The sequence below is a fragment of the Periophthalmus magnuspinnatus genome, chromosome 11 (genome assembly GCF_009829125.3).
Source record: "Periophthalmus magnuspinnatus isolate fPerMag1 chromosome 11, fPerMag1.2.pri, whole genome shotgun sequence".
Classification (NCBI taxonomy): Eukaryota; Metazoa; Chordata; class Actinopteri; order Gobiiformes; family Gobiidae; genus Periophthalmus; species Periophthalmus magnuspinnatus.
In genome coordinates, this window is record NC_047136.2 from 9,043,413 (window position 1) to 9,064,830 (window position 21,418).

Below are 21,418 nucleotides of genomic sequence, written 5' to 3' on the forward strand. Positions count from 1 at the left end.
AATGTTGCATTGAATTGAGCATATTATTACTACATGCAGGACAGCAAAATCGCACTTCAAAAAGGCAAACTGCATCATTTGTTTCAGACAGTTCATTTGTAATGCACATACATGTCAAAGAGTTACAGTTACACAACAAAAAGCACAAACGTCTCCTAATAATGGGTGACGTCATGACGTATCTTGTCAAAGTGTCTCACGTTTCCTCTTCGTGATGCAGAGAAACTGATGAAGGGTGGCAAGTGGTCGGCATAGCAACAGGAGTCAGGTGTTGCTACACGTGTGTGCGCAATATTTCACCGCCGCTCGCTTCATGATGATGAGAGTCATTTGTAAAAGGTGGTAGAGAAGTAGAAGAGATGTTTCCTTGCGCATGCGTAGAAGGGCCTTTATTTACTCTATATGAGACTTTTATTAAATCTCACGCACCCTGTTATTAGCTTAATTGAATAAACGCAGCTTGTGTGAAGTGCGTAAAGCAAGTGGTGATGATGTGCCAAAATACACGCTCATTCACTCCCAGATACGAAGGCGTTTCTGTGGTCGTGCGCTCAGAGGGAGGTATGGGGGAGGGGACCCCTGTGCATCGCTGAGTGTGTGTGGATGGCGTGGGCTTCTCTCTCCTTCCTCCTAACCGCGCATCATCCTCACCAGCAGCAGCAGCAGCAGCGCTCGGCTCACAGAAACAGAGCCATCCGCCTCCCCATCCTCCTCCCTGTCCTCTCCATCTCATCTCCAGGCTACAGGGGGACACGTCGCGCGCTTTGAGGTAAGATTGAACTTTATTTTTGTTTTTACGATGATTATTTTGTGAATGAAAATGTCAGAAAAGGGGAAAAGGCGATGGGCGTGTTTCTTCTCACAGCAATTAAGACAGATTTGGACACGATGGCCTATAATCTTAGACAAATCGTGACAGGTTGCTGATACTGAGTGAGATTGCTCTGGATGATACCATGGCTGACAATTGTCTAATAATCGCTTGAGATTTATTTATTTATTTTAAATCCTGGATTATTTTTGGACATGGTAAATTGGCTTGTTGGGCCTTAGCCACTTAAAATTCTTCATAAACCTTTTGCAGCCACCGAAGATATGTTTTTTGTGCGTTATTGTCAATATTTGTCAAGAAAATAGACAGTTCACTCTCACTATGACTATGAAAGTGTATAGTAGGACTCTGGATGTTTGTTTGACGACGTTATCTTCAGGTGTTAAGATTTACCATCGCGATACTTGGCAGATAGGAATCTCCCTGTGCCTTTTATAGTAGGCCTATTTGATCTGATCTCTGACTTTCTTGGCTTCCGAACAAAAGCGGATGGTAAGGCGATGCGGATTGATTTTTAACGGGGGAAAGAAGAGAGGAGGGAGGAAGGAGGCATCACAAATGAGCTGCTACTGACTGAGCTGCTCAAAAATACAGCGAATTCTCCTCCATCCCCCTCCGCTCTCCCCCCGCGCGCATCCCGAGGCCTGCTCTGACAGAGCTGCGTGCTGCTGAGGATACTTAGGATACTGAGGATACTGAGGATACTGAGGATGATGAGGCTGCTGGATAACAGGGACTAAAGGGAAAAAAAGTGTCTCCATGTCTTCACCATCAATCTTTCAGTGTTATTGACCGGTCAGTAGCTTAACCTGTTGATATTCAGGTGAAATTTCTGGGCATTAATCCTCTACTAGTTCATTCACTCATTCAGTCAGTCATAAATCTTGAAAAACTCCCTTGGCCTGAAATTATGCACCCTACTCATTCACTTTTTAAGACAGAAGTTCTCCATTGGGCTGTGTTGCACGAGACTACTTGACTTAAGCTGTTTATTTTCTCCAAAAATGAAATGTTATCAATCCAAAATCACTGGATGGATAGGAAACTAGGCCTGTGTGCATATCTGTATTGTTTTGTCATTTCTGAGATCACATTAGTCTTCCATACAACCACAATAAATAAATGTAATGTATGTTTAATATTGATAGATCAACTGCCTGCACAAGACATGAGATTACATTTCCCTTGGGACCACTGACCTTTTCAATCGCTGCAACCATCAGAGGCAAGCATAAATACCTCACAGGCTTAACAAAAAAAACTGAGTACTCTTTAGTCTCTCTGAGCATGTTCAAATTGTGATAGTTTTGCGTTATATTTTCCCGCTGCTTTTCTATTGCCACCCACACAGACAGACAGCGAGGTCCAGTGAGGCGTGTAAAGAGTTTGGTTAGCTTATTGTTTTTCCATCTCCTCCAACATCTTTCTGTTGAAACTGCTTTACTCTGGAGCAGCACTTGATGCATGTGTTTGTGTTTCGGGAGTCTCGCAAAGTGATTACAAGCCTCTCAAAGCTCGGGCTACAGTTATGATTAAGTTAAAGTGCATCTTTAGCCTGCTCTGACTAGACCCAGGGGTAAAACTTAGACTCATGCCAATTTGTCCATCTACCCACCACAGTCGCACCACTGTATGCACTAACAAACGAATGCAGGGCAAAAATACCTAATGAGAATTTACGATCATGAAATGCAATATTTTTTCTATTTATATTTTAGAGATAACAGCCACATGGAGGGATTACTAATTTTTCACATTTTTCACTATTGCAACTTTCAAATTTTTCATTCAAGGTTACTTAACTTAGAAAATAATGGATACACAGCTCTTTCTGGTGACGAGTTTGTCCTGCTTGTCTCAATAGAAATGCTATTGCCAGAATGTTCGACAATAAGCCATTAAAGTTATCTGTCTCCATGGATACAAGAGGGTAGCGCCATAAGGCTAAGGTACAGGTCAGATTTGTGGAAAGGCGATCCTGTGCACAGTAAGAATGCAGGTTATTCAAGGTATTTATGAACAATAAAGAAATCTGTAATTAAATTAATACAAAATTGATCTGTTTAATGACATACTGTGGAGCATTCCAGGCCAAACAACAGCGAGATATTACCCACTATATTATTTCCAACAAATAGGTGAGCACATAGCAAGAAAAGACCTTCATAAGATTGTTATTTTTGTAAGGGATGTGGAGTTTATAGTTTATTTACACTCAAACTGCTGCTCTTGACTGCTTCTCACATTTCTAATGAAAACATTGAGTAATATTAGATGATTGCCTGTACTTACTATATGAAAGGCACCCAATTAGTGTAAAAACATGTTCCTTGTGCTTCTTTTTCATGGGTTTTTTAACAGCCCATTTTGCACACTCTTGCTCCTGTAATGGTGCAGAAAATCACCGCGACTGTGGTTAGACTGGAATCCACCTAGCACTTAAAACCTTGCCGATAAGACTTCACCATAAAATATTTCTGTTCCCATAAGCCATTGCGAAAACCAATATTTATGTTGTTGTTAGTACATCATGAATTAGTCAGATAATATCCTGCTACCACGATTCACAAAGTGATGTGGGAATGAGGCCATTTTATTGTAGATTCTAGTTTGTTTTTCTGAAGTTTGTCGGTGGGCATTGGTGCAGCTAATGATGTGCTTTTCTAAAAATAGTTTTGATTTAGGTTTGACACAGACAAACAAACAGCATGGGACAAAATAATACTGTTATGCTCAAACCTAAAATGGAGACAAAAAGCAGATTTTCAGCTTCCCTAGAAGGTTTGATTTGACAACAACACCAACTTTTAAGCATTATTAACTATAGCCACAGGGGATTAGAAAAGGTATTGTTAGTGGATTCTTTATGGTATAGAAGCTTTGGGTGGGAAACGCCTTTACCACAGAACTAGAAAATCACCAGTGTGAAGTAGGGCACTATATTTTATCTTTGCAATAACTTGTAATACGAATTGAAATTAATAGTATCAAAACTATATACTCATTTGAACTAGTATAAATATTGTTGGACTAGTTCAGGTGAGTCTTTCCACCAGAATTTGTTGGAAATTACATTACATGGTCTGCAAAAATACCACTATTATCATTCTGGTATCAAATTTGGTATCGAGTATCAAGCCATAATTTCCTTAGTATCAAAACTGAGTAATATTGATTGTATTGATTAGTGTCATGACAATATTACACTTAAATATAGTTGTTGCAGTATTGCTCGTGATGTAGCATTTTGACTGTTGGGCTGCAGACTTGCTGTAAAATTGCCTCTGGTTTTCTCCGCTTTTGTAGCTGTCAGTGTTTGTTTCTGGGAGAGAGGTGAAAAAGAGCTTAGCCCAATGTCTCTCACTTTGACTCTGCCAAACAAACATCAAGTGACATGTTATTTTGTGGCCTTTCTACCCTCAAGGCTTCCATCACAGTACTTGTATAAAACAGATGCTGAGCTGCATGAAGAATGAAGGATGATTTCTTATCATTGCAGTAAACAGTAATTGCTCCTTTAAATATTTTATGTAATGCAGTGCAATGTATCAAGATTCTTCTTACTTTTATTTCTGTAGTAAAGTAGAAGTGATTATGTTGCGGTCTGTAGAACAAACTTTACCTTCTGTGCCATTGTAAGATGTCTAGCGATACGGCATTAGATATAAAGGTGCACTATGTAACTTTTCTCCATGGAGATGTCATTGCTTTCTTTCACAGTACATCAAACGTATTCAGTTGTAGAGATAGACCAGTGTATCAGTTGGCTGATATTTGCAGTTTTTAGTATATGGGCTATTGGCCTTAAATCTCCAGCACAGGTCGATATTTTTTTTTGGCCGACCTGCTCTCTAAAGAATACACATAAAGCTTTATTTGATTTTTTGATTTTTATATTTTTCAATGTGAAGCGATAACTGCAGAAAATGTGACTACCGGTATACTTCTCTCTTATAGGTCTCTTATGGGGGGAACTCCGTTGGTTGCTCTAAACAATCGGTATCAACATTGGCCATGAAAAACCCATATTTCTATTCAGATGGCCTAATTACCGTGCATGCCGTTACTGGTCAAAACTACCTTGAAAGACATGTATTCTTACTGTCCACAGAACTGACCTGTAACTTGGCCTGGTTGCACAGGCTTGTCTCCATGGAAGTTTAATGCCATTATGTGCAATATTCCAGGCAAAGCAACGACATCTCTCCATAACAACAAGCAGATGGTGGACATTTCACCGGGAATATTATAATTTTGTGACGCATCAACATATCATATCTTTACATTTATATAACGATGAATCTTGTTTCCATCTTGTTGTGATAGTCCTTGCTTCTTTTTTAATTTCATGCCTCATTTAAGCTAGCATGGTGTTTAACTACAAACTGTTTACAGCTATATCTGATTAATCTGCCATGCACTTTAGATTTTTCCTTCAAAACTCTCCCTCCCTCATGTCCGTGGCATGCGTGACATTTTCCACTGTCACGGCTCTGCTGACCTGTTGATGAGGTTGTTATGTGCTATCAGAGCTTCATAGAATGTAATGGTCCATACTGCTATTTAACATCCTGGGCTTCCCTATCCACAGCAAAGAGAAAAAAAACTGAATCTCATTTCCTTCTTGACGCATTCAGGGCTTGATGTGTCACCCACTAATTATTATAGAGGCCATCTGGGGTGCAATGCACGCCTGCAGGGCCCATACGAAGAAACAACAGGTGCAGGCTGCAAATAAACTGTTGAAAGATGGTGGAGTGGGTTAGTTAGGTGTAAAAAAAAAAAAAAAGAAGAAAAAAAAAATCAATGGAAAGAAAAAGAAAAAAATTGGACTTCTTCTGGAATTAAGGTAAACTTGTGGTGTAGAGAGGTAACATGTTCACAGTAGACACTAATCTAAATCTTAAAAAATAAGGATTCATCAAATTGTACAACACATTTTAATTTCAGTTGTTTTGAAAGATTTTATTAATATAAAGGAGACAACATTGAGTGAATAAAGGCCTGCATAAAATGATATAGTATTTTCTCTGAAATATATATATATATATTTTTTGGAGTAGCAACAGTGAAACATTTGGCAAATGTAATAGCTATTTTGATAAAATAATCCGTTGAGTAAATTCTTTAACTAAAATCGAGTCCCTAATGATTTAGTAATGAATTACAGGTAATCTGCTTGTGCCGGGTCATCTTACATCCAGCATTTTGCTTTATGAGTATGTGAAAATAGTATGGAGTCATTATGTTAGTAGATGTTTTGATCCTCAAAATGCTTTTTACTGACAGTATTTACTTTATTTCTTTATCCATAGGTTTATACATCTTCCTTTGAGAGATTTGGTTCAAGTCATCAGACCGGACAGTGAGGTGACCATCCTGCAGCCACTGGTTCTCATAGCACCTCTCCAAAATGGAGGACAACTACCAGAACCGGACTGCCTTCATTAAAGGTGCCAAAGACATTGCCAAAGAAGTCAAACGGCAGGCGTCAAAGAAAGTCGGCCGCTCTGTTGACCGAGTGAGCGATGAGTATGCCAAACGCTCATACAGCCGCTTTGAAGAGGATGATGATGATGACTATCCCATGCAAGGGAGCCAAGATGGAGGATATTACCGTGGAGACAGTCAGGTTTGAACAGTTCTATTGTGATGTTCATTACTGACGGTGGTTTAACATACAGCCTTTTAAAGCAAGGAAAGCATTGGCTATTTTAGGATTGGACAGAATCTTGGACATTCAGGCCAGCCTACCTCTTCTTCTGATCTGAAGCTCTGACTAAATGAAAATAAAGACAATCTGCACATTAGATATCATAATGACTAGAGATCCAGAATTTCTTTTTGATTATTTGTTTGTGTATATGGTCCATTGAAGCCAAGTGATAGCATTTTCCTGTTTATAGGCCAATGATGATGAAGGAGGACACAGTGACTCCACAGAGGGTCACGATGAAGATGATGAGATCTACGAGGGCGAGTACCAGGGCATCCCGAGGGCAGACTCTGGGAAGGGGAGCATCGCTGGAGGTCCTGGTTCAGTCCAGGCAGGGGCGCAACAGTTCACCGATATCGGGGTGTCGGAGGCGGAGAGGAGGAAAGATCAAGAGGAGCTAGCCCAACAGTACGAGACCATCCTGCAGGAGTGTGGTCACGGGAAGTTCCAGTGGAGCCTGTACTTTGTGCTGGGGCTGGCGCTGATGGCCGATGGTGTGGAGATCTTTGTCGTTGGATTTGTACTGCCCAGTGCGGAGAAGGACATGTGTTTGTCTGAGCCCAACAAGAGCATGCTGGGTATGTATCCATGTAATTCTTTTTTTTTTTTTTTTTACTTTTTCTTTCATAGTAAACAAAAACAGAGCAGGGCAAACAATGAGGTATGCACTGCAGCTGTAGCCACATTCAAACAAAAGCTGTCCCACTGCCACCATCCAGTCTACAGTTATCCTTCCCAATAACCAGTATGTATTAATTTTAACGGTACACTTGAAAAGTTCATTTGCAAAAAAACAGAAGGGTCATTTAGGATTAAATTGTAAGCTTCCATTTTAATTAGTTTAGCAATGTTTCCAAAAGCCATCTATATTTTAATACAATCCTTGCACTCCTTGAGCAAACCCCTATCCACCGTATTTCCATTATCATTATATATGTAAAAGAAAATTGAGATCTTTTTGCACATGAACTCTACGCTTGGATAAATTTATTGTAAGGTGCAATATAAGCTGGAAAGATTTTTGCCACATATTTCATTTTTGACTAATATTTATGCAGATATCACCCAAAGAAATCAAGGTAAATACAGAAAAGAAAGATTACATATCCTACTGTCTACATATCAGCTCTTTTTGAAAATCTTATAGATCTAGAGTCAGTTTTTAATCACCGATTATTTCAAAATTGATTAACTGTGTGTATTTCTAGTTAACTGCTTGGACATTAGTTCTGTGCCTAAATTTCAAGAACTCTATGAGCATCATTTCAGTTCCCAGAGTGGAAAATGCATTTGGAGCCATAGCTAGGCTGCCAAACACTGCCATTGTGTTCGTGTTTGTTTTATACATAATAGAGAAGCAGGTGATAGTCTCTTGCCCCCACAGCTGCTTTTGTCAACAGCACCAAAGAACCTCTGAGCTTTATCAGGTCAAAACACAAATAGACAATTCACATATTACAGGAAAGACCCTGAACTCAAGGCCTATCCATCTATCTGAAGCAGAATTACTCAGTAAAACAAGTGCTACCTGAAAAATGTGTGACTTGGCTTTTTAAATTTTTTGTATTATCGATCGTATTAATGCCCAATCTCATTAGATCTCAGAAGTAAGCAAGCCTGTGTCTGGTTAGTCATGGGATGGGAGACCGCTGGGAATACAAGGTGCCAGCAGGAGAGCAGTGGCTCTAGTGTAAACTGTTGTTGTGTCCTCAGGCAAGACACCCATATTGCCGTAGTATGAATGTGGTGTGTGTGAATATTGGTGGTTGTTGCGGTAGATGGTGCATATTTGCACTGGCAGCCTCACTTCTATCAGTAAACCCCAGGGCACCTGTGGCTACAATAGTAGCTTAAAACCACTGAGTGTGGTGATAGGCTACTATTGTATTATGTGTATTATTAATAAACTACTAGACAAAATCTGAACGAATTTAGGTTCAGACCAGGCCTAAACCATGGTGAATCTAAGGTTAAGCTGTGTAACAATAAATAAAATGGATAGCAAAAGAGACAACCACAAACTGCATTGAAAAACATATAAACCTCCCTTGTCCCTCTGTACAGGTCTGATTGTGTACTTCGGGATGATGGTGGGGGCGTTCTTGTGGGGGGCTCTCGCTGACCGGATTGGACGTCGCCAGGCGCTCCTCATTTCTCTCTCCATCAACAGCATCTTCTCCTTCTTCTCCTCCTTTGTCCAGGGATACAGCACCTTCCTGTTCTGCAGACTGCTCTCTGGAGTCGGGTAAACATTGAAAAATATTTAATAACTTTAATAGTGGGAGTAATGGAACTAATAAAAGCTGTATCAATAGTGGTATTTTATTTACTTTTCTGTATAGTTTTTAGTGCTTCAGGTCATGTGTTTATAATATTTGTACTGCCAGCTGCTTTTAGATTGTGGATATATTCCTTAAAAAAATAATTGTGGGGGGTTAAATTCATTTATATATTTTTAACAGGTGAACTCAAATAATTTGCTATATGATGTCTTGATATATTTATTTATGGTCAACGTTTCTTTTTGTGTGTATCATTTTAATAGACTAGTTTCTTAATTTTTAACACCATTTTCATTCACTGTTTCTTTGTTTACTGTCTAAGATGTTTTAATTTGTGCTTCAGAATCGGTGGATCTATCCCCATCGTGTTTTCCTATTATTCCGAGTTTCTGGCCCAGGAGAAGCGGGGAGAACACCTGAGCTGGCTCTGCATGTTTTGGATGATTGGAGGGATATATGCCTCTGCCATGGCCTGGGCCATTATCCCACATTATGGTCAGTTAATAAAGCCTTCACTGCTGAATGTACAATGTCCAGTCATGTAATCATCTCCTCATCTCATGTAGTCGCATCCTATTACTGTGAAGAAGAACTATTTGATCTAACTCTGGGATCCATCTATCCAAAATATTATAGTTCAAGTTACAATTTCATATTATGCTTGAAACATGTTTTGAAACATTTGGTAAACCTAAACAGCTTCCTAAATTCTCAGCCATAGTTGCAAATATGTTTTGTATCCATCATCTGGATATATATACAATATTAAAAAAGGTCAAATTTGCTTTCAAGGGATAATGCCCCATGTGTTTGACAACAGGTTAAAAATAGCTCACTAATATTTTCTTCAGTAGCAAAGATGTTTGACAAGGACGATCCATTTTTAATCTGTTCTCCTCAGTCACCATTTTGACAGTGTAGTATTGATGTTATCATCTCTAACACACAGAATCTGAGTAGGCGTGTCCTGGTACAGTCTTGACAAGCGTATCTCAGGATCCATATGTCCAGAACTTGTTTTATTAGACCTCCTGTTTACACACTCCACCTTGCAGCTGACTTTTGACCTCCCTGGAGGCACCCTACTCTGCCTCATGCTGTATTGATTTTGGTTGGTGTTTTATACTGAAGGCCAGACACTAGAGCTGAATTTTTCTGCATATCTGACATTCAAATATTTTTTCAGAACATTGCAATGATATCCCCTTAGAAAAGCATTATTGCACTGTAACCTATTCATGTTTACTACGCTAATTTAGTTGATGGAGGATCTGCCACCTGCTTGCCTACATGGAGATGTAAATGCCTTGAAAGTTCCATAGTATGGTATTAAACATATCTATCCCTATGAGGATCAGCAGGTGATACGGCCAAGCCAAGCAAGCAACAAATCTCAAATTGAAAAAAATGCACAATAGATAAGTTTAATGCCATACTGTGAAACAAGCTAGGCATATCAATAACAAGACAAGCAGGTGGCAGACCCCGTCCACCAGAAAAGTTACATGCTTCACCTTTATTACTTTGATGCCTTAACCCCTTTTACCTGTCATGTCCTGCTCTAAGCTCTGTCTCTGTTCCCTCAGGATGGAGTTTCCAGATGGGCTCAGCCTATCAGTTCCACAGCTGGAGAGTGTTTGTGCTGGTCGCCGCGTTTCCGTCTGTTGCAGCCATTGCAGCCCTCAGTGCGATGCCTGAGAGCCCACGCTTCTACCTGGAGGTCAGCCGCTAAACATGCTTTATTATGACAGTGTGTGTGGGTGGATGGGCTTTGAACTGTGCATAATATATTTGAGTGTCATCTAAACAGAATGGGAAACACGATGAAGGCTGGATGATATTGAAACAGGTCCATGACACCAACATGAGAGCCAAGGGGTATCCAGAGAGGGTTTTCTCTGTGAGTATACAAAACATACATAATAAACAAAGACCACTAATCATTTTATACATAATATCCATTTTACTGTGCAACAAACCACTTACAATATTATTACATTTATAGAAATCAGGCAGATTGGGTAGACAATTTTATTTGAAAGTTTGGTTTAAACAGAGGTATGTTAGTACAGCTTGCTTAGGTTCGTTAGACTCACTGGGGAATTACTTTACTCAAAAATACAAGAGCCAATATTCAACAAAAACAGATAATAATAGAGTTAAATATCTGTAAATGTAGATGTGTACCAGTATAAAGACTTGCATAGAGTATATAGAGTACAAATATTACAATATATTCATGGGTCTCAGGCAAATGATTTCTTATTGATTTCAAGGATTTTATAACGGAGAAATGTTGTCATGCTAAATTCTTCAAAACTGGAAGGAATCCTTATCCCTGAAACACATGAATATGGCTAATGTGAATAAGAATATGTACTAAAACAAAACTGACCATAACAGGCCTTGCATCCACTTGTGAAATGCCAACAAGATCACTTAACTTATCGTGTATGCAGATGTAAATAGAGGCAAAATGAAAAACGTAGGCGTAATATTTAATGTTTTGTGCACAGTCTTTTATTACTGAGCAGTTTCATCATCATAACTGTTTACTGAGCACACTGGAGGAGACATGACAGGACTTAAATTAGTCGCTTGTCGTCTGGCGATGATTGAGGGCTGTGTTGTGTCTCCTTCAGGTCACCACCATTAAAACAGTGAAGCAGATAGACGAGCTGGTGGACATCGGCACCGACACTCCAGTCTGGCAACGCTACCGCCTTAAAATTATGAGTCTGTCCCATCAGGTCAGTCAACGGGGGGGAGCCAGATTTTCCCATTGATTAGATTGTACTTTGCAATGAAATATTTAAAAGCTAAATGCACAAATGTTGAACTCAATCATTTCTATTAATGACTCAAGCCAGAACTAGAGCCAAGAGCTATTACGGCAGAACAGAGCAACAGCTTTTTAACAATATTCATTTAGCTGGCCTATACTGTTGTGATGTCATCTGAACCCCAGCAACACTCGGCATACTGCAAAAACATCTCAAATGAATAACGCAAATCAATATCATTATAGGCAAGGCAAGGTTATTTGTATAGCACAATTCATACGCAAGGTAATTCAAAGAGCTTTACAGAATAAGAAAGACATTAAAATTGCAATATAACAAATCAAAACCAACAAATAAAAACCTTTCAGTCATATGCACAGCTAAACAGAACTGTTTTGACTCTGGATTTAAATATTGTCAAAGTAGAGGCCTGTCTCACATCTTCAGGAAGACTGTTCCAGGTTTTAGCTGCAGAAAAAAGAAATGCTGATCCCCATGTTTAGTCCTGACTCTAGGCACCAGCAGGAGGTACACAAACAGAGCTGCTTTAAAGTCTATTCTCTGAGCCACAGGAGCCAGTGCAGAGACCTGAGCACAGGACTTTTGTGCTCGTACGTCCTGGTTCTAGTCAGGACCTGAGCAGCAGTGTTCTGGATGTACTGCAGCTGTGTTAAGGGTCGTTTGGAGAGGCCAGAGTGCAGGCCGTTACAGTAGTCTAACCTACTGGAGACAAATGCATGGATAAGTCTCTTTAAGTCTGGTTTTGACAGTATACCTTTGATTTTTTATGTTGTAAAGTTCAAGTCTGAGTCCATTATAGCCCCTAGATTTCCAGCCTGATTTGAAGGTTTTAGAGAGAGAGACTGGAGGTGACTGCTAACACTTTGTCTATGTTTCTGTGGGCCAAAGACGATGACTTCAGTCTTGTCTGAGTTTAGCTGGAGAAAATAGTTTTGTATCCACACACTAATCTGCTTGATGCAGTGGCAAAGTGAATCCACTGGTCCATATTCACCTGCTGCCAGTGAGACATAGATCCAGTGAGTGTCATCTGCAGAGTTGTGGTAGGACACATTATTGCTGTGTATTAACTGGCCTAATGGCAGCATGTAGATAATGAAGAACAGGGGTCCCACAATTGACCCCTGGGGCACCCCAGAGGTCAGGGACATTTTATCTGAGACACATTTTCCAATTTCAACAAAGTACTCCCTGTCTTCTAGATAGGACCTGAACTAGTTTAGTACTGTACCAGAGATGCCCACCCAGTCCTCTAGTCTCTCTAAGAGGATCCCATTATCGACAGTGTCAAAGGCAGCACTCAGATCTAACAGGATCAAGACTGAGACTTTGCCTGCATCAGTGTTCAGGCAGATGTCATTTGAGCAATGCAGATACAAGGCATTGGTGCACTGTCGTCCAAAGAAAGAAAGAAATTATCTGATGAAAGCTATTTGCCAAAACATTATCTGAAAAAAAGATTTGGACATCTGCCATGTGATTTTTTTTGTTTTTCAGATTTGCCCTTTCACTGAACACAAATATAATAATGATAATAAAAACGCAGAAAAACGCAAACCATACTTAGAATCTTTGATTTCTTTGTTGAGTAAGAAATGCATTTTCTTAGTGCCTAGATCACAATTCATCCAAACGTTTCTTTATGTGCTTTATATATGTGTTCTTAGTAGTTCTTTTTTGTATGGTGTCAACAATATACACACATTTTTACCAGTTTATCTATTTATTTGCGAGAAACGTTGTCATTGTTATTGGTATTGCCTAGTCAATGTATAACATAATTAACCACCTAATGGATTCCTTTCATACAAGGCTTGACTCATTTGTACACCAAGCCAATTGATCAGTATTGATTATTGATCTTAAATAACGACTTGCTGCTCATTGAATCATATATGGCCTGTAGAACTGCCCATGATTTCACTACTGCATGTTAAAATAATGAGCGATTTCATAAAAGGTGCACATAATATGCGTGGTTTACTTCTTGCAATAAAAAAATTTATTGTGTGTAGGCGTAAATCGTGTTTGCTAAAAGTTAGTTTTAGCTTCTCTCCTCAGAGCTGTAGTGTTTTGTGTGTGGTGGTAATTTGTATTCAGGCTATGGTCTCCCATGTTCTTAAAAATTTATTTATCTACAAACCTGGAGTAGAAAACATACCATTTTCTCATTTCTACTTAAAGAAGAGCTATTGTGCTTGTGTCTGCTATATAGTTATAATCTATGATACCTGTGGATCATTATGTTGTAATTTGCACATTTTAAATCGCAATATTCATCGAGAATTAATTAATAAAAGAAGCAAGTCCACTTACTTGTGCGTTAGAAAACTGTGGTGACCAATGGGAGCTGACGTCATGATAAACATCATCACAACAAAGAATAGGCACTTTTGATGGATAGATGCAAATCACACTAGCGAGCAGCACATTTTCTTCTTCATTTGTAGCAAAATGACTACGCAATGCTGCCAAGGCATACAAGTATCACTGATTAAGAAAATAAAATTGGAGAATGAAGTAAGTGCAGAGATTTTTTTAGATTTTAGGTTTTTTATTCTTTAAGGAAAAATCACAGAATTATAATTTTTAGTCATTGGTTCAACATAATGCAACTTCACTTGGATTTGAGTCTTGGTCTGGGAAACCACCATCTTGGTAATGGTCTTATATCAGTTTGTACACATTTTATGCTCACAGTCTTTCTTAAAGGCACACTTTGTAACTTTTCAGGTCAGGATTACACCACCTGAACACATTACAGTTTTTTTTTTATTGCTTGTCTTCATAGAGATAGCTATGTTTAATACCACTCTGTAGAAGGCAATGATATCTCCACGGAGACAAGCAGATGGCGGACCCTCCCACAGAAAAGTTACATAGTGCACCTTTTATAACCTGCCCAAGACTTTTGCACTGCTTTTTGTAACACTCGTTTTTCTGTCTTTTTGCAGATTCGTAATAACATCCTAGCCTGCTTCAATCCAGAGTACAAACGCACAACTTTTATGCTAATGGCTGTGTGGTTTAGCATGTCTTTCAGGTACGGTCACTATAAAACATTACATTAGACTTACGTTTCCATATATATTTATTTTCATTCTGTGTTTCTGTGTGCAGCTACTACGGTCTTACAGTCTGGTTCCCAGACATGATCAAATACATCCAAAAACAGGAGTACGAGTCTCGCACAAAAACATTCAAAGAAGAACGAGTGGAGCATGTTACCTTCAACTTTACCCTAGAAAACCAAATCCACCGTCAGGGATACTACTTCAACGATAAGTGAGTAATGCTTTCAATGGACTAAATGTCAATCATAGTGATAAACAAGTGCTAATTATAACTACACTCTTGCAGGTTTCTGAATTTGAAATTGAAATCAATGGTGTTTGAAGATTCAGTTTTTGAGGAATGTTACTTTGAGGACATCACATCCACCCACACGTTCTTTAGAAACTGCACTTTCGTCGCCAGCTTATTCTACAACACAGGTAAACATCTACTGATGTAAAATCTTATTCAGTCAACATTTCATAATAAATCTGGAATTTTCAGCATGTGGACTTATAGTGAACAAGGTATCTTTAAAATACGGATAAAAACATCTTCAAAACTCGCATATGGCCATTTCCCAAAATGTTTATACAAGGAAAAAGAAAACTGATGCCTGAATGCTAACGCAGTATTTAAATTGTTTAAATATATTGTTTAGAAGTGACCAAGCCTGCAGAGTGTGGGGCTAGACAAATAAAGCTTTGATGCTGAGACTGAGATAAGGTTGTCAGTTTAGTGAGTTTATCATTAGTTCATTTTGTGCTTTGTTGCATTAAGTAGATCTATAAAAATGGAAGCTTGAAGCTTCAATAGGCATTAGAGCCTGTCACACCTAGAATTCAGTTAGCCTAATGTTAAACTAATGGAGATTTTAAGTATATTCAAACTGTTTATTTAAAAGTATTCCGACAATAGTGTGATAAATGTATTTACCAGTAGTGACCCAGCAACTTATCGGGCTTTCCCAAAGCTCATTTGTATACTTCATAATTGGGTTGACACATCTCTATAGACCGTTTGCAATGTTGCTACAATAATGGTGAATTTTGACAATAACAGTCGCTTTTAGATGTTCAGCTCCTCAGAGCTCTATAGTTTTAAATGATTATGGGATGCTTACTTGCTAAATTACTCATAGATTAAGCAATGAACATACTGTTTAAGTAAGATATAAGGAAAATTTTATCTTGGGTTAACAGTTAGCCGTAATCTTTGGGAGGTGGAAACCAATGATATATAATAAGGCCTTATTTAAATCACATCGGTGGAAACAATGGGTCGGCTGGAAGGTACCACGGCAACATCTGTTAGGCGTCTCCATGGCGACTTTTCAGCAAGTGTCACCGTAGCGACGTAAACAACTCCGGTGTGAATCCGGCAGAGGTGTTTCAGCCTCCAAAGCAGCAGATGTGAGAGCAGGAAAATATTTGTGGAGTTGCTTTGCTCTGTTTTTGATTAATGAATGAGAATTAGACACAACAATCAATTTTTCAGTTAAGATGCTAAATACTAAGATGCTAAGTACTAAGTTGCTCTTATATTCTGAGCTACATTTAGCAGTTATTTTTGTTGAGTAGTTGAATAAATAATCAACTGTAAACCTTTGTTTAACTATTATAAGTAAAAAGCTAACCCCAAATTTGACTCCTCTCCCTGAACCACCAAGCTGCCTTCTGTAGCCTACATGTTAGATTGCATTGAGAAAGCAGCAATTTTTGAATTTGAATTTAATTAACCTATACAAGATGCTTCAGTGCTTGCAACTGTTGTACCAAACACTAAATTCTTTATGTGTTTCCTCCCAGACTTGTTCAAATACAGATTTGTCAACTGTAAGCTTGTGAACAGTTCCTTTATTCACAACAAAGAAGGCTGCATGTTGGACTTCAGCGATGACTTCAACAATGCTTACATGATTTACTTTGTCAACTTCCTTGGCACCCTGGCCGTGTTGCCTGGCAACATTGTCTCCGCTCTGTTAATGGACAAAATTGGTCGTTTAAGAATGCTGGGTGAGTAAATGTTATAAGACAGCTCAATTTGTTTGCACATGAAGAAGGATGGATTATTTTGAAATTGTTTTTTTTTTTTTTTTTTTGTCTTGACACAGCTGGGTCCAGTGTCATCTCCTGTGTCAGCTGTTTCTTCCTCATGTTTGGAAACACAGAGTCTGGAATGATCGCCCTCTTGTGTTTGTTTGGAGGTATTAGCATTGCCTCCTGGAACGCCCTGGATGTCCTCACAGTGGAGCTCTACCCCTCAGATAAAAGGTAACAGTCACCAAAGTCTCACTTTTTACTGTTCATGCAATGTGTAATTAACAAGAATGGCAACAAATGAATGCGGTTGTGGAGGAAATACTATAATCTTTGCAAAACAATACTTACATAACAATACTTATTTTTGCTAACTGCTTTTAGCCCCAGTTGGTACACCAGATTTGATCTGTTGTATAATTGTAATCTATATAGCGCTCTCAAGTGGCAGCAAATGGTAGGTGTACAACAAGACTCATCTGCAAAGCAAACTGTATGCATTATATTATAATTGCTACTTGTACTACTACTTATCATACTATCATTTGACATATTTGGTTTGCTACTAAAACAGCTTCCCTGCCTAAGCCAGAATCGTTACTTGCCTGCCCAACCCTCTGTGATGAATTGGGTCTTCATGTAGTGCCTGGCACCAGGACAAAGCTGTTAAATTTGCTCCTGTAAAAGTGATATTGATTTTCTGTGTGCCTGAGACACTTTTAGGTCTCTGATGTGTATTTTAAAGTGAAAGAATTGACTGCCTTTCGCCCTTTGACACACTCTTATGATTTTACGTCTTTATTTCTATTAGGCTTCAGGATAGTTTAGTACCAGGCCATTTGCCAAACAAGTACTGCTTGTGAAACTTCCAGATTGTGATTTCAGTGATAAAATGTAAGCTTTCAACTGTTACCAATTTTATACTTTGGCCATATAATGATTTTTAATAATAGTATAATGCTCACAGCAGTTTTAACTACACTGAATGGAGTAAATCACATTGCTTTGTTTGTGGTTTGGGTTTTTGGTGAACCACTTTCTGTCTTAAAGTGTTTGTAGGTTTTAAATAGACTAGATAATATACAATTCCTCTATTAAAATTTGTCTAAGAAATGTTGACAAAAGAGCAGCTTTCAAGGGGAAAAAATGGCCAATTAGATGTAGTATAGCAGAATGGACAAAACAAACGTTCATTTAAATTACAGTAGTATTAATTGTTGAACTAATTATTTGAACTAAAGTTGGCCTAGGTTTCCATGCCTTCACAATATAGACAGAAAATTGAAAATATTTGTTAGGGAACGCTCGCTGTATCACCACAAAGTACAAATTATATGATGTAAAATTATTTTATGTGCTTTGACTAAACATTGAAATAAATCATCATAAATGTTTGTATTTCCATTTTGTGCGCAGGACAACAGCGTTTGGCTTCTTGAACGCTCTCTGTAAGCTAGCGGCTGTTTTGGGCATCAGCATTTTCCAATCTTTCGTGGGAATCACCAAAGCTGTACCGATCCTGTTTGCGGCCGGTGCACTCGCAGCCGGCAGCTTCCTCGCTACAAAATTACCTGAAACAAGAGGCCAGGTGTTGCAGTAAAAACCAATGCAAGCCCCCAAATGTAGGGCCCAATTACAGCTACTACAGCCTTTGGACATCTGAGAGAGCTGCACCATCGTCGAACCAGAGCAAAAAGACTGCCACCTCCCATTGTAAGCCCAGAATCCTTTGATATGTACATCAATTTTTCACTATAGAGATTGTCAGAGAAGAGCACACACCTTTGACTGAAATGAAGACTTTGTTTTAGCTGCACAAAAAGCAAGATATTGTGTGCTGCTTGAATGAACTGTTCATTTCTGGGAAAGTTATGGAAAGAAGTGAAAGGTTGGGACTGACTTAAGCCATTGGAAGGGCGCATTCAGTTAAGAAAGCTACAGATGTGATTGCATTGTTATGTTCCTGACTTGCCTCTGGTTTACAGTGCTGCTCTTAGTTGTAAAATGATATGTTAATTATGTAAAATAAGGGTGAGACTATTTGCGACATCTCCTTGACTGTTTACCACTGCTTGAGTTTACAAATTACTATAAGACATTCCACATAGGCTTGATATATTAAGATATAATCATTTTATAGGCTATGGGCTACTTGCCTGCATGGCCTTGTCCCTTTTATGTACATTTCTAATGTTTACATTCACCTAAAACCTCAAAGATTACGTTCACAGGATTCTCTGTCCTAAATGGGAACTAGTTTGTGTTTTGTGTGGTCAAATGTCGTCTCTCCCTCCTGTTGTCTGAAGCTGTGGCAGTGTGGTATATGTAGGACAGTTGGAGGTGTAATGGTTGATGTGAGAATGGTTGAATTTGTGTGTATTGTTGCATGGCTGAAGAAGGTCCTCTATGTCCCCATTCATACCCCACAACAATGCATTTGTCTATTATAATGGAATAAACAACAGCCATTATAATGCCAATATGAAGAGAATAGGCTCAACAAAGTCATTTAACAACTGTAGCTTGTTAGCAATCAATGAAGTTAACTCAAGCTATGCCCATAAAGCTAAGCCATCTATGCTAACTAGCTGACATTTTTAACAATGTTTAAAAATGCCTCACAGTTGTAACAGTTGTAGCTCGTTAGCTCACTCAGGTGTAATTCAATGTTGACATTATGTTAACATAGCCATGCTAGTTAGCAAAAAGTCATTTTGGAACAAATTTGATCAATTCATGTGAAATATTTCAGCCTTAATATTGTGTGAGGGTTTTACCCACAAGCTTGTTTTTTAATCTATTCCCATAACATTTAAATCACTTCTAGATGTTTTGTTTTTTAATCTCTCATTTAATTTTATGGCTTTGTTTGTTCTAAAATGTTAATGGCACATTCCAGAAATAGCCCCTCTTTTCTGATTGTAAGCGATTTATCTAAGCACAAATTGAACCAAAATGAAGAGCGCTAAAGAGTTCTCTAAATTTCACTTGTAGCACAAACTAAAAGGGGACTTCGTAAAAATAATAGTGGGCTAATTTTACGACATGCATTACAAAAACACTGCTCCTTAAAGGGTAGATATCTGATTGGCCACAGTTGTGTCATTAGTGCCATCCTTATATATCACATATACATATCGCACCTTAGGTTTGATTTCTCCAAAGGTGTACATCAATTTGTGTGCTGACAATCAATGTGTGCGTTTGTGCGTGCCATGTGTCATTCAAATGCTGGATGAATGTGTGTGACCCAAAGACGTCCTACTGCATGGGTGAGCAAAAGTGACTTTGTTTTCAATTTACAAATGCAATTTAGACCGCCGCATTTTGATAGAAATCATGTAAGTCACTAGTCTAATGGCCAATGGATTTATTTATTTATCTTATGCCTATGAAAGGCATAGAAAGTTCCTGCCAAAATGTTTTCTCCATATTTATACTTTTTATTTTAGCTTAGCTATGTGATTTTTACAAAATAAACATAGTCTACTTTTATGCCATAGTATCAATTTACAATTGGTTTAGTGGCAGGAGCAGATTGAGTGTAGCATTATAGCTCAGGATTCCCCCTTGTGGTTGAAAAAGGTTCAACTACTATCATCACTACAACCACTGGTATAAATTGACTTTTGGAAAATTTGAACAAAATCACTGCTACTCTTTTCCAGCCTAATCCTTTGTGTCTTTGTAACTTCTCCTCACATCGACTGCATGGAGATCTGATCTGTAATTGCTTGTTTGTGCCTATACCAAACAAGCATATTACACTTGTCTTTTTTAAAGTCTGAATGCTGTTAGCGTCCAGTGTGTATGTAACTCAAAACACTCACATATTTTTGTACTTTTTATGTTACCGTATTTCCATCTCTTTTGATGAAAAATACGGTTTAGTGCGGGGACCAGATTTTATCTAGAAGGGAGTACGTAAATATGCAGTGTCAACTCTTATTGTTCTTCATGACAGACTTGGGTGCTCTTTTGCTGATAGCATTGTCTTTAATCAGTTGTCCCATGTAAAGACAGTGGACCTCAGTCACAGGTTTGAACACACACACTTTCCTCAGTTGTAAAAAAACTGGACAAAATGGACCCAAAACTCACCCCCTTTTTCAACCTTCTGTATTCTGATTGTGACGCATGTTTGTAACTGTATTGTCTGACTTCTTGGACGTCCTGTATGCCAGCCGTTTTTGTCTAAAAAGCAAAGAACTAGTGTTTTTCATTGTTATATGACAACATAGATATGTTGCTTGCAGTGATTGTTCTTAATCAAAAGTGGGTTTAAAAAATTTGATGAAAACTATGAGTATGTGTACTGAAAGTTAGTGGTGACTGTGCTCCTTGTCAACCCCGGACCCAAATACTATAAATATATATATATACATATATATATTTGCTTGAAGTTATATAAGGAGAATTTAAAATGTGCAATTTGTCTCTTAGTAAAGGAGACACAGTACAAAATGCAACATGCATTGGCCAAAAGGGGAAGTTATAGTAATAAAGTCAAACTTTCCCTTTTAAGCTACAAGTGAAAGTCAAATGACAGATTTGAACTCATCAAAAGAACGCCTCAGTCGAATTGAAGCTCTCGTCCAAAATGTAAATTTACTATTAAATGTGACTATGTGTAAAGTTTAATTATATATAAATATATGTATAGGCTATCAAATGGTAAATGGTTTTCATTT

At 38.3% G+C, this 21,418-nt stretch overlaps 1 protein-coding gene across 1 annotated transcript; it reads left to right on the forward strand.

Moving 5' to 3' along the window:
* Positions 1 to 645: 645 nt before the first annotated feature.
* On the forward strand, positions 646 to 19,769 carry LOC117378583 (synaptic vesicle glycoprotein 2A-like). Its single transcript, XM_033975209.2, has 14 exons — positions 646 to 769; positions 6,148 to 6,464; positions 6,739 to 7,126; positions 8,613 to 8,793; positions 9,174 to 9,325; positions 10,417 to 10,550; positions 10,641 to 10,730; positions 11,473 to 11,580; positions 14,589 to 14,677; positions 14,755 to 14,919; positions 14,995 to 15,128; positions 16,497 to 16,703; positions 16,802 to 16,961; positions 18,144 to 19,769. Exons 2-14 carry the CDS (start codon positions 6,246 to 6,248, stop codon positions 18,325 to 18,327), a joined length of 2,211 nt encoding a protein of 736 aa, XP_033831100.1. The 5' UTR covers positions 646 to 769; positions 6,148 to 6,245; the 3' UTR covers positions 18,328 to 19,769.
* Positions 19,770 to 21,418: the final 1,649 nt, after the last annotated feature.

What these genes read in the sequence shown, in the direction of transcription:
- LOC117378583 (XM_033975209.2), top strand. Translation starts at nt 6,246, where the DNA reads ATGGAGGACAACTACCAGAACCGGACTGCCTTCATTAAAGGTGCCAAA. An exon ending in ATTACCGTGGAGACAGTCAG is followed by an intron (nt 6,465 to 6,738) that starts GTTTGAACAGTT and finishes TCCTGTTTATAG; the next exon opens with GCCAATGATGATGAAGGAGG. An exon ending in GCCCACGCTTCTACCTGGAG is followed by an intron (nt 10,551 to 10,640) that starts GTCAGCCGCTAA and finishes TCATCTAAACAG; the next exon opens with AATGGGAAACACGATGAAGG.